The sequence below is a fragment of the Callospermophilus lateralis genome, chromosome 6 (assembly GCF_048772815.1).
Source record: "Callospermophilus lateralis isolate mCalLat2 chromosome 6, mCalLat2.hap1, whole genome shotgun sequence".
In the NCBI taxonomy this organism is placed as follows: Eukaryota; Metazoa; Chordata; class Mammalia; order Rodentia; family Sciuridae; genus Callospermophilus; species Callospermophilus lateralis.
Genome location: NC_135310.1, coordinates 151,797,377 through 151,816,997, shown reverse-complemented (window position 1 = coordinate 151,816,997; position 19,621 = coordinate 151,797,377). Strand labels below are relative to the sequence as shown.

The 19,621-nt window shown below is 38.2% G+C and overlaps 1 protein-coding gene across 3 annotated transcripts in view; it reads left to right on the top strand.

Moving 5' to 3' along the window:
- Positions 1–19,621, top strand: part of Dtnbp1 (dystrobrevin binding protein 1) — a 122,930-nt gene that overhangs the window by 37,421 nt on the left and 65,888 nt on the right. For all 3 annotated transcript variants that reach the window (XM_076859229.1, XM_076859228.1, XM_076859227.1), the window contains one exon: positions 2,880–3,012. In XM_076859229.1, the coding sequence (XP_076715344.1) occupies positions 2,880–3,012 (133 nt within the window). The remainder of the gene's footprint in view (positions 1–2,879; positions 3,013–19,621) is intronic.

Here is a 19,621-nt window from a genome sequence, read left to right as displayed (position 1 = left end):
ATTTAACTGAGTGCTAGATTTTGGTACTTTACATCACCTAATCTTTTTGACAACTTTGCAAGATATTCATTGTTAGCCCTCTATTTTAGTCAGCTTTTTTTTTTTTTTTTTTTTGATGGTGCTGGTGATTGAACTCAGGGCCTTGTGCATGCAAGGCAAGCACTCTGCCAACTGAGCTATATCCCCAGCCCTTTAGTCAGCTTTTGCATTGCCATGACCAAAATACCCAACAAGAGCAACTTAGAGAAGGAAAAGTTTATTTGAAGCTCATGGTTTCAGAGGTCTCAGTCCACAGAGGGTTGATTCCATTGCCCTGGGCCCAAGGTGAGGCAGCACATAATGGGGGAAGGGCATGGCAGAGGGAAACTGCTCCCCTCATGGCATCCAGGAAGACAGGGAGCCTTCCAGAGCATACCCTCAGTGACCCATCTCCTCTAGCCATGCCCCACCTGCCTTCATTTAAGCACCAGGTCAGGCCATTCAAACTAGAATGAACTAAACAGGTTATAGCTCTCATAATCATTTTACCAATAAATATTCCTACATTATCAGGAGCTTTTTACATTCCAACAATAGCACCCTCTTTCCACAGATGAGGTAAAGCATTGCCTCTCACATGTGAGGGACAAAGCTGGGTTTTTATGCTTATGCTTTAGAGCCTGGCTCTGAGCCCAGTCCTCCCTGTGTTAAGGGTACATGTGTGATACCAAAGGACCAAGTCATTTAGAGTTAAATGGATTCCAGGGCACTTCTAGTTCATGTTACTAATAAAATAAATCTGTTAGCTATGAAAGGCTTTTGTGGGTTTTTTTTTAACTATCAAACTGGTTACCATAGAATGAGCTGAGTATTGCTTCTTTAGTCTAGTAGTACTAGCCCCCAGGTTGTCTACTAGTATTTTTTCCATTTATTAAAATTAAAAATATTGTAAATGTTAATTAATGTAACATGATTTTGCCCCCTGCCCCATAAACTCCTTATGGACCATTCATAGCATTCTTAAAAATCTTAGAGATACTATTCACTGATTAAAATCAGATTTGACAGTTGGGCATGGTGGCACACACTTGTATTCTCAGTGGCTCTGGAGGTTGAGGCAGGAGGATTGCAAAGCCAGCATCAGCAACTTAGGAAAGCCCTAGGTAACTTAGTGAGACCCTATCTCAAAATAAAAAATAAAAAGGTCTAGGGATGTGGATTAGTAGTTAAGCATCCCTGGGCTCAATCCCCAGTCCAAAAAAGAAAAAAAAAATAGATTTACAAATTATTTCATTTGAGCATTCCATAATCCCATGTATTACTTGTTTTATGTGGTTCTGATGATAGATTCAAAACCATTACGAACTATTGTTATTATCAGCCTTTTTCCAGATTTATCAGTGGTTGCAGTGATGCAGTGATATGATAAGTCATCCCTTAAGATGTCTTTGAACAGAACTACTAAACTACTTCTCATCACAGTTTAATTCCAATAAAAAATTTTCCCCAAAAAACCCATGTCATTAATCCTTCAGCCATACCAAAGAGAAGAGGGAGTTTTTATAAGCCCAGATATTTAGTGTAGTTAAAATTTAGGGTATGTGAATGTTTCTGGATTTAATAGATCTTTGGATCAAAGAAATTTTAATTTAAAACAGACAAAAATTTTGCATCTTAACAAACCTAGAATTGCAGGTGAAATTTGAGGAATGTACCTAGAAAATCCTATGAAAACCTAGTAGATAAGCAAAGAAATTTATCATAGTTCTTAAAAGAGCCCCAGCCTGGAAGGCTGCACAGCCACCCTTTCTCTGCTCTGCCCCTCCCACCCCAGGAAGTGACTATTACTTCCCTCCTTGGGAGTCATTTCTTGTTCAGTTTCCCCGCCCCCCTCACCTGTGTTAAATGCCACTCCTTTGAGCTCCAGCTTAGTGCCCAGCCCTCTCAGTCTGTGCTGCCACAGGAACATGCCTCCCCTCTACCGCAAGCAGCCTGAGCACAAGACCTACCTCCTGCATCCTTCTATCCCAGTGGCTGGTGCATGTCTGTGGGTGCTCAGGTAATGGTTGTGAGACTGGATGAGTTCTAAAGTCTGACCTCTGCAGCTTTTCTGTTGTATGAGAACACAACCAGTTCTTGCCTTCCACTTGTGAAGTTAGCTTATGTAGCATCCTGTCAACTGGAAATCATTGTAGTTTATGAGGAATTTACTTTGGATTCCAGCTACATTTTCCCGAGCTGTGTGACTTTGGGTAAGGCACTGAATTAGTTTCTCTAGGCTTTGATCTTGAATCTTTTCAGTGACAAATTTAACCAGATGATCTCCATGTTTCAATAAAGTTGCAAAGCTGTGTGGTCTGCAGGCAGAGTAGCATAGGAAAAGACAAGTCAGCTGACAGGTGGAGCTGAGCCCCTCCCAACTAAGTGATGATTAACCCAGAAGCCTCTGTTTACCAAGTGTTTGTACATATCCCCAGTATCTTGGAGATTTATGTATATGATGTGCCAGGGGCAGAATGATGCTGAATTAACTTGGAATTATAAAGATTAAATTATTTTGGTATAATTTATATTAATTATAATTTGCTGTATCTTCATATGAAAATTGGTTATTTGCCTGTGGTATACAGGATCATTAGGATATAACATTAAACTAATCAAGAAACTTCATATCTTCATTATCCTAGTTAATGAAATATTTTGGAAAGCTACATCTTGAAAAGTTTGCATTGTACTCAGGAAAGATAATTTTTAATATGTTTAATGTTGGTCAGTGTTGCTTCAATAAGATTAGTAAATAAGTGCAAAACAATATCAAAAATCTAAACTTTCACCTTTTTGATATTTTTTTCAAGAATTCTGACTCTTGATATTTGTTCCTTTTTATCATATACTTTCAGCTCACTTAGAAGCTAGCTTTGAGGAAGTAGAAAACCACCTGCTGCATCTGGAGGATTTGTGTGGGCAGTGTGAGTTAGAAAGGTACAAACATACGCAGTCCCAGCACCTGGAGAATTACAAGAAAAGTAAGAGGTGAGTTTGAAAAATTTGCCACAGTATTCATTTTTAATCTTAAAGTTTTCCACACTGCTTCACATGCTATTCTTTATAAGTGCAGACTGACAAAAGACATAGGTTTCAACATGAAAAGCTCATTCATAGATAAGGTTTCCAAAACTTTTTTTATTTAAGCCACCCTCTATTGCTATTTTATGAAGATGAGTTCAAAAGGCTCAGGATAGGCAAAACATGCATTTGCAGCGTGGAGTTGGAGGACAGCAGAGCAAAGGACAAAGTTTTCAACAATATAGGAGCCCTGGCCTCTTTCCTTCCAATGGCAAATGGCTGAGCTGCTGTCTCCTTCCTTCCTTCCTTTTAGTAGAGCTGGAGGAAGGAAACTGAGCACAGGCTGTGGAGAGGGGCTAGCTGGCTGGCTGAATCTTGCTGTCACATTAGAGCCATGGAACCACAGGCAAATTAATCTTCCTTGTCATCAGTGTTACTGATTTGTAATGTGCATAATAATGTAACCTTCTCAAAGAGTTGTGAGTCTTAAGTGAGGGAGTTGTTATTTAATTCAGTTAGAGCTCTGTATTCCTTAAAATGCTTGTATCAGCGGGCCAACCTGAAATGGAAATGAAAGAGAAACCTGAGGGTTGCAGCTTGCTAAACCAGCTGTTGCAGGCCCACAGTGGCCATCTCAGATAGGGCTAGAAGGTGCAGGGTGGTGTTACTGAAGTTCATGGGGAGGTCCATCTGTAGTGCTGGTGAGACTGCACAGGCTGGCTGTTGTGTTTGCTCAGCACAGCAGGAACTAAAGCTGCAAGGTGGGTATTTAGAGGGGAGAAAACACTTACGTGACTGGGGTCTGACTGGGGCTGAAAAGTAGGTTTGGTGGAAGAACACAGAGACGTAGGTTGAACAGAGTACACTGTTAGACTTAAGATCATTAAGTTGAATGGTTCTGGGTCTAGCCGGTGGCAGTGGGAGGACTGGGTTGCTGATGTGAACAGAAGGCACTGGTCACTGACAAAAAACATTTTAACAGAAAAGCAAAAGCCTAATGTGTGAAATCAGTGGATTATCACATTGCTGTTAGAGTTTCTAGAATGATGTCAAGGGATGTGGCAGAGCAGAAAATAGTGATTTTGTGTCAGAGTTCTCCATCAAGTCCATGTGTCCTTAGGGATGTCTCTTAAATGTTAGTGAGCTGAAAGAATCATCTAGGGAGAGAGTTTAAAATGTAGATTCCTGGACTCCATTTTTAGAGAGCCAAATCCAAAGTTCATTTCAATGGTTTTGCTAAAAATAAGATTTCCAGATGATTCTGATATGTTTGGTCAAGGGACCCCATTTTGAGAGTATTGGGCAGGGTGTTCAGGCTGCACGTGGTGGAGCAATGGGCCCTGGGTCAAATGGAGGCACAAAGTTTGTATATGTTTGAGTCCTTCTGGAGGTGGTTTCTATAAATTTCATTTTGCCCACAGAGACTACAAGAGCATATATGGCAATATTAAGAATTTGTCCTGGGGCTGGGGATGTGGCTCAAGCGGTAGCGCGGTCGCCTGGCATGCGTGTGGCCTGGGTTTGATCCTCAGAATCACATACAAACAGAGATATTATGTCCACTAAAAAATAAATATTAAAAATTCTCTCTCTCTCTAAAAAAAAAAAAAAGAAGAAGAAGAATTTGTCCTCATAGTAAAAGGACTTTTGATTGAGTGAATTACCTGGAGGATTTCCAGACTCATGGGTGACAAGGAGAGAAGAGTAGCAGAGCTACAGTGGTTAGGCTAATCTCCTATTTTAGAAGCCAAGGTAGGGAAATACTTTGTTATGAATAAGTTATCCATGGAATTAATTTCATTTATGATGCAGGAAAAATTCCAAGGAACTTGACAGTAAGGCTTGAATTAATTAATTAATTAATTAATTGCAATTTTGGAATTTGAGCCCAGGGCCTCATATGTGCCAGGCAAGGCTGTACCACTGAGCTATATCTTCAGCTTTTTTTTTTTTTTTTGATTATTAAATTTTTTTTTTAATTTAGAGACAGGGTCTCACTAAGTTGCCCAGGCTAGCCTCAAATTTACAATTCTATCTCAGCTTCTTAAGTAGCTGAGATTATAGGTATGTACCACTACACCTGCTTTGGCTTAGAATTTTGAATGAATTTGGCAGGAGGTTGAATCTGGGTATACATCATGTGACCCTGAAGAATGATCATCTGTAAAATGGAGATGATAATGAAACTTCATAGGGTTGCTGTAAGATTCAGTTAGCAAAGTGCTTGGAATGGTACCTGGCATCTGCTAAGTACTCTGCCAATGGTAGCTAGCTAGCACCCGCTAACTTGAATTGTTAAGTGTACAACTGTAAGTAGATGGGTATTCCATTTTAGAAAATACCTATTATGGCTAGGCATGGTGACACACACCTGCAATCCCAGCAGCTCAGGAGGCTGAGGCAGGAGGATCTCAGGTTCAAAGACACCCTCAGCAACAGGGAAATTAAACAACTCAGTGAGACTCTTTCTCTAAATAAAATACAAAACAGGGCTGGGGATGTGGCTCAGTGGTTGAGTTCAATTCCCAGTTACCACCCCCTCCTCCGAAAAATCATATTTTTTTAGCTGTTGGAATATAAGAATTATATGAATATTATGATTTTTCCATCAATAGGGGATGAAATTTGACTGTTTGAAACATAGAATATGATACTTTAGTATACACTTCAAACTTTGATAGATTAAGATGATTAAATAAAAAAGAAAGCAATAAGATTTGGAGTTATGAGACATGTTGTGATGGTACCCTCCTGTAGTCCCACTTAATTGAGAGCTGAGGTAGGAGGATTTCACTTTCAAGGTCAACCTGGGCAACATTCATAAATACATAAATAAATAGATAAAAAAATAAATCAGGCTTGGGATGTAGCTCATTAGTAGAGTTCTTCCCTATCATATGCAAGGTTCAGGGCTCAGTCCCTAGTACTAGATTTAAAAAATAAATTTGGAGCTCTGAAATTTTATTTGTCATGCATTTTTTAATCCTCACCCAGTGATCTAATACATTTTAAATTCTGTATTATAATCTGTTACTCAGTGAAAATTAATTTAGTATTTGGAAAACAGCATTACCTATAATTTAAGTAAAAATCAAAATGTACTGAATAATTTTTTTTGTCTTACCTGATTTAATTGGATAAGTCTTAATGTGTTTTGTATTATTGAAATGGTAGACTATCTGTCTTGTTAGAGTTAGAATTGTATAGTAACAGTATTGTCCTGACTCCTCCCTGGTTCACTGGTTACTAATTCTGTGTCCTTGGGAAAGCCATTAACTGTACTTCATACATCGTCCTGTTGTAAAGCTTTGTTTAATCTAGAAATTCTTGGCTAGCATTTTAAAGACTTTTTAAAAACTCTCTTTTTAATGAACTCAGATGTGATAAACAAATGCTGATAGTGCCTGTTACTCTGAAATATGTAAGAAAAATAGTGTGCTAATTGGGGACTACCAGTTTATAATCAGTAACTGAACTCTAAAGGTAAATAATGGTAAATACTTTATACTCTGATAGCTAAAATTTTAAAATTACTTTCTATTTCTCAAGGATAGCATGAAATCCATGTAGAATGTTATACAGTTTTTAAACCTAAGACTCTTGATGAGATGTTTCAAGGGTGAGAAATTTAATTCTTTGTCTCAGACTTTGAGAAAATTTATGTATTTGGATATTCATTTAATACTCATAAATAGTTAAGAAATGTCAGTATACTTTGCATCTAATTGTCTAATAAGACATTGGACTTGTGATATAAATTTAAGTCATATTTTATCCTGAGACAATTATTACTGATTCAATGCAAAACTATTAAAAATAAAAGAAATACAGCCCAGTGCAGTGGCGTCTGCCTATGATCCCAGCAACTTGGGAGGCTGAAACAGGAGGGTCGCAAGTTCAAGGCCAGCCTCAACAACTTAGTTAGGGAGACCCTGTCTCAAAATAACAAATAAAAAGAACTGGGGATTAGCTCAGTGGCAGAATGCCCCTGGGTTTAATCCCCATATTGAAGAAAAAAAAAGAAAAGAAAATGTAATTTGGGTTGTTGTGAAAATCCTTGAAGATCTAAGCTTTATTTTTTTCTCTTTCACTTGCCGTCAGTTTGACTTTTGCAGTGTCCTGTTGTCAGCTTTCTTTTTCTTTCTTTCTCCACCCCCCCGCCCCCCGCCTTTGGTACTGAGGATTGAACCTGGGTGGTTAACCACTTAGCCACACACACAGCCCTTTTTATATTTTATTTAGAGACAGGGTCTTTTTTTTTTTTTTTAACCAAATGATTTATTTTTATTTATTTATTTATTTTTAGTCATACATGACAGGAGAATGTAGTTTGACATATAATACATACATGGAATGTACATACATCAATCATATTGTCAATTGTATTCTGCTGCCCTTCCTATCCTCCCTACTCCTCCCCTCCTCTCCCATCTTTTCTCTCTATCCAATCTAACGTGGCACACTTTTTTTTCTTTTTCTCATCACAACATCATATATGTATTCTGTATAACAATGAGGTTCTCTTTCCATCTTCCGTGCAATTCCCCTTCTCCCTATTTTTCCCTCCCATCTCTCTTCCCTATTTAGTGGTAGTCGTCTTCTCATGCTCTTCCTCCCTATCCCATTTTGAGTCACCCCCCTTATATCAGAGAAGACATTTAGCATTTGTTTTTTAGAGATTGGCTAACTTCACTTAGCCAATGGCTCTAATGCCATCCATTTACCTGCAAATGCCATGATCTTGTTATTTTTTAGTGCTGAGTAATATTCCATTGTGTATAAATGCCACATTTTTTAATCCATTCATCTATTGAAGGGCATCTAGGTTGTTTCCACATTCTAGTTATTGTGAATTGTGATGCTATAAACCTTGATGTGGCTGTGTCCCTGTAGTATATTCTTTTTAGGTCTTTTGGGTATAGTCCGAGAAGGGGAATAGCTGGGTCAAATGGTGGTTCCATTCCCAGCTTTCCAAGGAATCTCCATACTGCTTTCCAAATTGGCTGCACCAATTTGCAGTCCCACCAGCAAAGTATGAGTGTACCTCCCCCCACGCCCCCACATCCTCACCAGCACTTATTGTTGTTTGACTTCATAATGGCTGCCATTCTTATTGGAGTGAGATGGTATCTTAGAGTAGTTTTAATTTGTATTTCTCTGATTGCTAGAGATGGTGAGCATTTTTTCCATGTATTTGTTGATTGATTATATATCCTCTTCTGAGAAATTTCTGTTCAAGTCCTTGGCCCATTTGTTGATTGGGTTTATTTGCTTTTTTTGTTTAACTTTTTGAGTTCTTTGTATACTCTAGAGATTAGAGCTCTAACTGATGTTTGAGGGGTAAAAATTTGTTCCCAGGATGTAGGCTCCCTATTCACCTAACATATTATTTCTCTTGCTGAGAAAAAACTTTTTAGTTTGAATTCATCCCATTTGTTGATTCTTGGTTTAAACTCTTGTGCTATAGGTGTCTTATTAAGAAATTTGGGGCCTATCCCCACGTGATGAAGATTAGGGCCAACTTTATCTTCTATTAGACGCAGAGTCTCTGGTCTGATTCCTAGCTCCTTGATCCATTTTGAGTTGACTTTTGTGTATGGTGAGAGAAAGGGATTCAATTTCATTTTGTTGCATATGGATTTCCAGTTCTCCCAGCACCATTTGTTGAAGATGCTATCCTTTCTCCATTGCACCTTTGTCTAATATAAGGTAGTTGTAATTTTGTGAATTTGTCTCTGTGTCCTCTGTTTTGTACCATTGGTCTACCAGCCTGTTTTGGTGCCAGTACCATGCTGTTTTTGTTACTATTGCTCTATAGTATAGTTTAAAATTTGGAATCGCGATACCACCAATTTCACTCTTCCTGCTTAGAATTACTTTAGCTATTCTGGGTCTCTTGTTTTTCCAGATGAATTTCTTGATTGCTTTTTCTATTTCTGCAAGGAATGTCATTGGGATTTTGATGGGAATTGCATTGAATCTGTAAAGTACTTTTGGTATTATGGCCATCTTAATAATATTAATTCTACCAATCCATGAGTAAGGTAAATCCTTCCATTTTCTAAGGTCTTCTTCTATTTCTTTCTTCAGGGTTCTGTAGTTTTCATTGTGTAGCTCTTTCACCTCTTTTGTTAAGTTGATTCCCAGGTTTGTTTTTTGTTTTGTTTTGTTTTTTTGAGGATATTGTGAATGGAGTAGTTGTCCTCATTTCCATTTCAGAGAATTTGTCACTGATATACAGGAATGCCTTTGATTTATTGGTATTGATTTTAATATCCTGCTACTTTGCTGAATTCATTTACTAGTTCTAGAAGTTTCTTGGTTGAATTTTTTGGGTCTGCTAGGTATAGGATCATGTCATCGGCAAATAGTGCTAATTTAAGTTCTTCTTTTCCTGTATTTATGCCTTTTATTTCTTTCATCTGTCTAATTGCTCTGGCTAGTGTTTCAAGAACTATGTTGAATAGAAGTGGTGAGAGAGGGCATCCCTGTCTTGTTCCAGATTTTAAAGGGAATGCCTTCAATTTTTCTCTATTTAGAATGATGCTGGGCTGAGGCTTAGTGTATATAGCTTTTACCATGTTGAGGTAATTTCCTATTATCCCTAATTTTTCTAGAGTTTTGAACATAAAGGGATGCTGTATTTTGTTGAATGCTTTTTCAGCATCTATCGAGATGATCATATGGTTCTTATCTTTAAGACTATTGATGTGATGAATTACATTTATTGATTTCTGTATATTGAACCAGCCTTGCATCCCAGGGATGAATCCCACTTGGTCATGGTGCACGATCTTTTTGATATGTTTTTGTATCCAATTTGCCAGAGTTTTATTGAGGATTTTTGCCTCTAAATTCATTAGGGATATTGGTCTGAAGTTTTCTTTCTTTGAAGTGTCTTTATCTGGTTTTGGAATCAGGGTGATGTTGGCCTTATAGAATGAATTTAGAAGTACTCCCTCTTTTTCTATCTCCTGAAATAGATTGTAGAGTATTGGTATTAGTTCTTCTTTAAAGTTCTTGTAACACTCTGCTGTATATCCGTCCATTCCTGGGCTTTTCTTGGTTGGTAGTCTTTTGATGGCTTCTTCTATTTCCTCACTTGATATTGGTCTGTTTAGGTTGTTTATATCATCCTGACTCAATCTGGGTAGCTCATATGCCTTAAGGAATTTATCAATGCCTTCACTATCCTCTATTTTATTAGAGTGTAGGGTTTCAAAATAATTTCTAATTATCTTCTATATTTCTGAAGTGTCTGTTGTGATGTTGCCTTTTTCATCCTGTAAGCTAGTAATTTGGGTTCTCTCTCTTCTTTGTTAGCGTGGCTAGTGGTCTATCAATCTTATTTATTTTTTCAAAGAACCAACTTTTAGTTTTGTCAATTTTTTCGATTGTTTCTTTTGTTTCGATTTCATTGATTTCAGCTCTGATTTTAATTATTTCTTGCCTTCTACTATATTTGCTGCTGATTTGTTCTTCTTTTTCTAAGGCTTCAAGGAGTAGTGTGAGGTCATTTATTTGTTGGCTTTTCCTTCTTTTAAGGAATGAACTCCATGAAATGAATTTTCCTCTTAGTACTGCTTTCATAATGTCCCAGAGATTTTGATATGTTGTGTCTGAGTTTTCATTTACCTCTAAGAATTTTTTAATTACCTCTTTGATGTCTTCTATAACCCTTTGTTCATTCAGTAGCATATTGTTTATTCTCCATGTGATGTAGGATTTTTTCTTTCTTATTATTGATTTCCAATTTCATTCCATTATGATCAGATAAAATGCATGGTAAGTATCTCTACTCCTTTGTAATTGCTAAGATTTGCCCTCACACATAATATATGGTCTATTTTTGAGAAGGATCCATGTGCTGCTGAGAAGAAAGTGTATCCGCTTGATGTTGGGTGGTATATTCTGTATATGTCAATTAAGTCTAAGTTATTAATTGTATTTTTGAGCTCTATGGCTTCTTTATTCAACTTTTGTTTGGAAGATCTGTCCAGTGGTGAGAGAGGTGTGTTAAAGTCTCCCATGATTATTGTGTTGTGGTCTATTTGACTCTCGAACTTGAGAAGAGTTTGTTTGATGAACGTAGCTGCACCATTGTTTGGGGCATATATATTAATGATCGTTAAGTCTTGTTAGTGTATGGTTCCCTTGAGCAGTATGTAGTGTCTGTTTATCCCTTTTGATTAACTTTGGCTTGAAGTCTATTTTATTTGATACAAGTATGGACACCCCTGCTTGCTTCCGAGGTCCATATGAGTGGTATGATTTTTCCCAGCCTTTCACCTTCAGTCTGTGTATGTAGAGACAGGGTCTTGATAAGTTGCGTAGGGCCTTGATAAATTGCTGAGGCTGGCCCAGAAGTTGAGGTCCTCCTACCTCAGCCTCCTGAGTCACTGGGATTATAGGCGTTTGCAACTGCACCAGCTGTTAACTGTAAAATAGAAATAATGAAAATTTCTGGCAGGATTATTGAAGAAGAAAGACTATTTTGTGGGGTTTTTGTTGTTGTTCTTAAGGCCCAACTAAGTGTGAACCTACTTAGTGCACAGAATCACTGGAAATTCTGAATAATTCTAATAAAATTCTCTTAATACAAATAATGGAAATAATAAATATGAGAAATTGCTTGCATCTATTTGTAAACTGTAATCTTTCTGAAATGCTTAGCCTATTTTATTCAGCACATAAAAAGATGAAAGATCTTTTTGAAAGAAATTTTTGGAATCAATTTATTTAGTGTAATTATTTATATGACTAATAATTGGCTATAGTATAAATATTTTGGGTACAAAAGTGAAAGAGTTGAACATTTTTATTTAGGCAAGTATCTTTTAAAGTAAGTCACGTAGAATCTTTACTATATAGAAATGCTTTGTTTGCATTTTAAACTCCTTGTTTATTGTTATTCAATACTGAGGTATCAATGAAGGCTAGTGTAATTACCTCAAAATAGTTTCATTAATATAGAACTTCCACTTAATACTATTGATTAGTCATTTATCTTCACTGAAAACGCACTAAAATGCCAAAGTTAAAAGTTATAATTCAAAAGAACAAGAAGATAGAAGGGGAAGTACCAGTAGACCAGAGGATATGCCAGCTTTTTGGAAGATGGGAATGGGTGGGCAACTGGCAGAGAAGTGCAGGCTGAACCCAAGCTGAGCCCTGTGTCCTGTAGAGGGGCTTGGCATAATGAGTTGGCATGCACCTCAGAATTCTTGAAAGGCTCAGGAGTGGACAGCACCAAGAGCCTGGAAAGATGGGGTGTGCTGAAAGCATGGCAAGTGGCTGACAGTGCATGTGAGGAGGAATTTGGTCCCTGGGCCTCTTGTCAGCCAGATGATTATCCCCACCTGAACTCCTCAGGCAATGTGAAGTGCACCTGAGAGGCTCCTGGAGATTCTAGGCACACTCAAGGCAGGAGGAGTGCAACAGAGTGGAACCAGGGAGTGAAGGAAAGTATGTGTGTTAATCAGACCCTTTAGGCCTCTTTCCCTACTGACTTCTAGAACTCTGGCAGCCAAATAAACACTCCCCATGTAGAAGATTGGAGGGTTCATCTGGGAAACCAACCAACTCAGGAGAAGTGACTTGCAAGTAGGGACATTTAGGGATGATAAGTTCCACACTTTTGAGCATGACTGTTCATTGACTTGGTCTCTCTCTTAAATACAAATGGACAACTAAGAAATAATATTCAATTGAGGTGGCTTCCAAAATGAAAGGAGCCAATATAATGGGCAAATAAACTAATAGTATATAAAACAAAACTAAAAAGAATGAGAGACTAAGAGAATTTTTTTTTGCAGTACCAGGGATCATGCACATGCCCTGGAGCATGCTAGGCCAGTACTCTACCACTGAACTAAGTTCAAAATGAGTGGAGAAAGAGCCACTGTCAGAACACATTTTTGTAAATTTCTTTGCATTTCAAGTAAAGATGGCTGGAAATGTCACTCAGTGATAGAGCACTTGAATAGCATGCCTGAAATTTAGTCCTCAGCACTGGGGTGCGGGGAGAAGGTTTTATACTGAGCATCAGGAATCAAAAGGACCATCAACTTTCAACAGCAGAAATGAAAGTAGGAAATGTTTTTTACTTAGAATATTTACTTTGCCAAAAAAAAAAATTTTTTTTTTTTTGGGGGGGACTGGGGATTGAACCCCAGGGGCACTTAACCACTGAACCACATCCCCAGTTCTTTTTACATTTTATTTTGGGATAAAGGTCTCCCTGAGTTGCTTAGGGCCTTGCTAAGTTGCTGAGGCTGGCTTTGAACTCTGGATCCTCCTGCCTCAACCTTGCAAGCCACTGGGATTATAGGTGCATCATCACATCCAACTTTACTTAGCAAAATCTTCATCAAGCATGAGGAAATAAGATCATTTCAGGTGTAGAAGGGCTCCAGTTTAGCTCATGTGAACATGTTTTTAGGAAGCTACTGGAGAGTAAGGTCACAAACAACAGAGTAAACCAGGAAGGAGGGAGATCAGACACAGAGGAGAGAGGAGCCCAAAGAGAAACAGAGGGACTTCCCAGATGCCCATGACAATAAGCCTCAGCAGGCTGGGAGGGCCATGCAGAGCGGAGCCCTGTGGCGCCAAAAGCAGAGTTCCCAAGGGGGAGAGAATGACACTAAGTGGGTGAATGTACCCACTGTGTTGAGAGGAGTTTTATAAGCTCTGGTGAGAGTTCAATGGTTGTTTAGTAAAAGGTATGCTTTTTAAAACCAAAACAACAACCAGAAAAATATCAACTCTAAGGGAAAACAGAATTTTATAAGAAAGGGAATAAAACAACAGGTGGCTCAGTTGTAGCAGTGTTCATGTGATAGCATAATAATGTAAGTCAGGTTTGCAGCAGCACTTGGGGAGAGGGAGCATATTTGTACTGAGTGACAGGAAGCATGTGGAAAGCTAATTCTTATCTTCTACAGGAGAAAACCTGCAGTATTTAAAATAAGGGCGGCGGGAAATCAACATTGGGATATTATTTAGAAATAATAAATGTAAGTATTAGATGAAAATTCTGAAAGACTTGAATGTGGCTGCTGGACAGATAGGTGGAGAAAGCTGGGCAGCTGCCAGTCTTTTATAAATAAACCCTCAGAAAGCTGGGCAGCTGCCAGTCTTTTATAAATAAACCCTCAGAGCTGCTGTTTCACTTAAGGCAATGCACATGTTCTATAAACATACAAATAAAATTCAAATTTTTTTATTCCTTAAAGTGTCTTACATGAAACATTCGGCCGAGATAGCCACTGTAAGATATTCTGTGATCCAGTAAGTTCCAGAATCGCTGTATTCTGTATTTGCCTCACAGCGCTTTGCCATTCATGTGTATTAAGGTTCAGAGAATTCCTGTAGTATAGACATTTATTTGACTCAACATTTCACAACTCACTTGCTCACAGAACAAATCTGTATGTAATACCTATTAAAATTTGGCAACTTAGTATTCTTTGTAGCACCTTTTGAGAAATTTTTAAATACTGATAGCAGAAACTAAACTTTTAATTTTCTGACTCACAAGGGAAGAATTTCTTTAAAAACAAACATCCTTTCTTTTTAACAAACTAAACTAATGATTTTAATTTAATTGAACTAACAACTAGTTCAGCTAGTTTGTAAACAAACTAATGATTTTCCTTATCTTGCTCTAAAGAAGATTATATACAAGATTGGAAAAATGTTGTGTGCATGCATATGGCATGCTTTTAAAACCAAAAATACCTGCATGCCCTATGGCTTTCCAGAAGGTCTAGGACAGATAATGGGTGGTGTAGGGAGGTGGGATGGTTTCTCATGCTCCTTTGGTGCTGAGAGTTTCTGCAGTGGGCTGCTGTGCATCTTTTCATTCAGCTCCCACCAGGGTTGTGGGTTGGAGTTGAGAAGGAAGTTGATATTCATGTAATCATCTGACTACTTGGGGTTAGCATCAGAGCCAGGGTCTTAGACCCTCCCAGGTTGTCCTCTTGATATTTGAGTTGGAGCAAACTGAGTCAGTTCCAGATGTTGATACCAGTGTATCTACATCTGAGAATGGGTATATGATTTTTTTATATGTATGTGATGGGCATTTCCAGCATGGAATAAATTCCTATCCTTATTAAAGCAGGGTATTAAAACAGGAGTGTGACCCATTCTCAACAGAAACTGGGCTTATTGCAGCCATAGTTCTCATAGTGGGCAAAAGAAACAAACATTAATTTAGGAACTCATGGGAGTGATTCTCAAGCTATTATCTATCCTTGAGAAACGTTTGAATAGATGGTTTAGTACAAGTCTTTGTGCAGTGAATAAGAGGATCCTTCTCCAGCTGGTTATCTGATGAAAAGTGACACATAAGGAACTGTGTGATTGTTGGGAGAAAATACCCGTAACTCCAACTCTAGTAACTGCATGTAAGATGATGTTCCTATTAATGGTGCCCTTATGGACAAGGGCAGATGCTGCTTGATAGCTAGCAAAACATTCTCTAGTAGAGGAACTACGGCTATATGTTGAAGATGCATACTGATGCCAGTTGCTAAATTGGGAGCTAGTTCCAAAAATGCATGTACAGTCAGCCCTGTGGGTCTAACTCATGGGTCCTGTGCAGATGCTTCTGTAATCAGTAGGACATATGTTTTTTGAAAAAGTAAAAAGAGTTAATATTCTGAGCCAAAACACAGAACTTAAAGCCATTTTCCTGGTTTTGTCTAGCTAGCAGTTGTAAAAATGAAGTTTGAGAAGCAGCTTGCATTCTTAGTCATGGGACAACACAGACCAAAAAAAATGTATACAAATTATAATTTCAAGTAATAAAATAGGCTTTGAACAAAATAAAATGGGCTAATGTTATAGTGGTGGTTAGGCTCCTTAGGCAGGGCAAGCAAGGAGGCTCTTCTGAGACGGAGACAAGAACTGAGACCTGAACAGGAGGCAATTTCCTGAGGACCTAGGGTCATGCAGTTCCAAGTGGAAGGAGCAGTAGGTGCAAAGGCTGAGTCATGAACAATAGGCATGTTTTAGAGGATGAAGTAGAACTGAAGAGAAATTAGATTCTGTGCCTTCTCAATTTTGAATCTATTAGTACTGTAATCCATGGAATCCTTATTGAAATTCTGTCACAATAATTAAACTTAAAATCATACACATGTGTAACTTAATTAAAACTTTTTTTTATTTGCAAAACTCTAGAATATTTACCTTTTCCCCTTCAGAAGAATACAGCCTACCATCAAAATTAGTCCCAAAATAGCTACCTCTTGAACAAAACAGCAATGATTTTAGCAGTTCTAGTTAATTTTAAATGGCTCATAACACAGTCTTCTGTTAGACTTGAAGTCTGTCCAGGGGCACACTAACTCCAGAAACATTTTTTACTGATGTATTTGGACTTTGAAATTGGATTGTCTCTTAAAACTCTCTCCTGAGTGGCAGTCCCTGCTTCTTGATGAGACTGAGCTTTCGTGCATATTTTGAGAGTGAGCATTCCTCTTACTTTCTTTTTATAGCCAATGGTAAGTGACTATGCCCTTTTTGTTTGTGCTTATTTCTTGGTAACATGTAGACTAAATTTAGAAAATCTTTATAACAAAGGATGAGAGAGATCTGAGACAGTGTGCCCTATCTGTAGTGTCGGGCCGATGCATGTTCTAGAGGGTGAACTGAACTCCTGAGCTTCCAGAAATGGCTGTCCAGACTGACCTGGATGTGAGATGTGACCAAAGGTATGGGTGTCACTTCCACCCCAGAAGCAGGGAGGGTAGAGAGGTTTGGCAGGAGCATGGCACACAGGCCTGCCTTTGCTGAGAATGGAATGGAAGAAATGAGTGGTATTCTCTGGGGTGGGGATGACTCTGGAACCAAAAGAGAAGGTCCAGACCCTCACCAAAGGACATAGGCAGAAAGGCAGTAACCAGTTGCTGAGGTTCTGCAGTGCAGTCCTTTTGGCTGCTGAATGGAAAGTGGAGCAGGAGAAGCTTCTAACACTCTTAGAAAAAAGGGAGTGGACCTTGAATCTGCCCAGTGTGGAATGACAGAGACCAGATTTACTCTCCTACCTGATACAGTAAAAACCAAACAATGTAAATGAGATAACACTTTTTTTTTTTTTTTAAGACATTGTGCAGAGAAGAGATGTGTTGATACTCCACTGACAGGGAGCAAGTGAGGTGAGCCCTGTGATTGCCCAGAGCCCTGCCTTGGGAAGCTTCCAGGATGCAGGTGGAGAGAGGGAGACCCAGGTAGAGCCTAATCGATTCTGAGATGAGGAGACCAGCCTGAGAGTCTGGGGGAACCCAGGCAGCTAGAGTTTAGCAGTGAGGAGGGAACTAATCAAAGAAAATCTCAGAAATCTGAAGAGGGGTCCCCTTGAATACCCAGCATTGTACTGATAATGCATGTGAGATAACTCCCCAAGGCAGGAAGGGGACTCCAAAAGGACTAGTTAACAGTGCCTGTTCTCATCAGCCAGACTGGAAAAACTTTAAAATTGCTGGGTCATTGGAAAGAAGGCTGAAAAAGTCCTGCCTCAGTAGTAGCTGAAATTGGCTCAAATGAGTACTGCTCCAGACCCCTGCAACAAATCATGAAGCAAACATTAAAAGGAGCAAACTGTTTTCATCTAAATTAACTATCCCAAGTAAAGCTCAAGAATATTTATAGGAATACAAAGAAATATCTAGCACCCAGTAAGATAAATCACAGTGTCTGGCATGTAATCTAAGATTACTAAGCAAACATTGAGGAGGACAGCCAATCAATCTGACCACTCAGAACTGACACAGATACTAGAATTAACAGCAAGGGCAGTAAATACAGCTAACATAACTGTATTTCATAAGTTCAAAAAATTAAGTGAAGACAAGGAAAATATCTTAAAAGGCTCAGACTTACAATTTTCTTCTCCATTTTCTCTTTTTACTTTCCTCTCCCTACTCATGCTAGACTTCAGATGGTTCACAGGTGGAGGTGGTTAAATGAAAATAAATTGAAATTTTTATTTTATGATATTTATTATAATATAGTCACACTTGCTTGGACAGGGATCTCTTGAAAACAGACTGAGAACTATGATTTTGTTCATAAGTGTGTAACCACATCTTACATTTTCTTTCAAAATTAAACCTAAGCTATGAGTTGGCAAGGAATTGAACTGAACAAAATTCTTGCTCTAACGTGTCTGTTAGAAAATAAATCTTGGCAGTTTCAGACTTTGTAGTCACGAGAACAGATGTAGCTAGAATATTTAACAGTTTATTAAATCCTTGGGTTGACAGTAAATATAGTTTAGGATTGATATTTGAGTTCTTCAAGCTTTATTTTGAGCAATGTGTATCTGTTTGCCATCAGTATTAAAAAGACATCCCTGACCTAATACTTTAAAAATTATTTGTTTTCTCTAATTGGTTTATACTACTCCTTCCCTGAACTACTTTTCCCCCTTGGTAAATACCATTCTGTAAATTAGGACTGATAAAGGTTTTTGATGTTAACAGATGTGAAAAGCTAAAGTATATCTCTCTGGTTAAGAGTAGTCAAGACTAAAGATTTAGCAATTACAAGAAAGGTTTATTGAAATTCAGCAAAATATAATTATTATCCTACATTTTTTTTTCAAATAAATAGTCCTTTTCCAAAGATGGTTTGGCTATATATGATTTGCATTATAATGTACATAGTCTGTAATAACTTTCAATGTCTTAGAATCAGCTTATTAAATTTGGAATGATATTTTGCATGAGCCAGTACCATTTTGGAGTTTATATTTTTTTTCAGAAGTATTAAATCAATCATCACTTAAATGTGTCTAAACTGCAGTATTGCCCTGAGCCTCACTCATTATTCTGGTGTTCTTGAGATATCTCAAGGTGGTGTGCTTAGTATCCCCACTGCTGCACCAGCATTGGTGGCAGGGAATACTTGTGGGGTGCACCTCTCTCTGCCACAGCCCTTCCCTTGCCCTCTTTGGGCTATGCTCTAGTATGGTTTTAGTGGCCCAGTTTTTCTGTGGCTAATAAACAGATCTCTTTCTAATCTTTAGTTCTGGCTTAGAAAACAGGCATTGTAATTATTTCAAAGGGCATGAACTCATTTGCTGCTGGAGAGGCTTGATACTGGATTTCAAAAAGAGGTGTCCCTCCCCCCAACACAAGCAACATTTTCCCTTTCTTTAGAAGTTTTGTGTGATGTTTATGACCCATTCTTATATCACAAAGAAGTGCATTATTGTTATAAAATACTGCATTCATTGAGAAAGAGAAAAAGGAAGAGATCTGCAATTCTCAAGGATCCATAGGTAGATTTGAGAATTTGTCAGTTTACCTGTGGCCCACCCTCCCCCTTCTCCAGTTTTGAGGACCAAACCCAGGGCCTCCCACATGCTAAGTAAGTGCTCTATTTTTGAACTACATCCATGGCCCTTTTTTCATTTTATTTTCAGATGGGATCTTGTTAAGTTCCCAGACTGGCCTCATACTTGGAATTTGCAGTCTCCCAAGTCACTGGGATTACTTACCTGTGCTTTGATAAGGGTTAAAAGAAGTTGAAAAGTATCTTTTATGATTATAAACATGGGACTAAT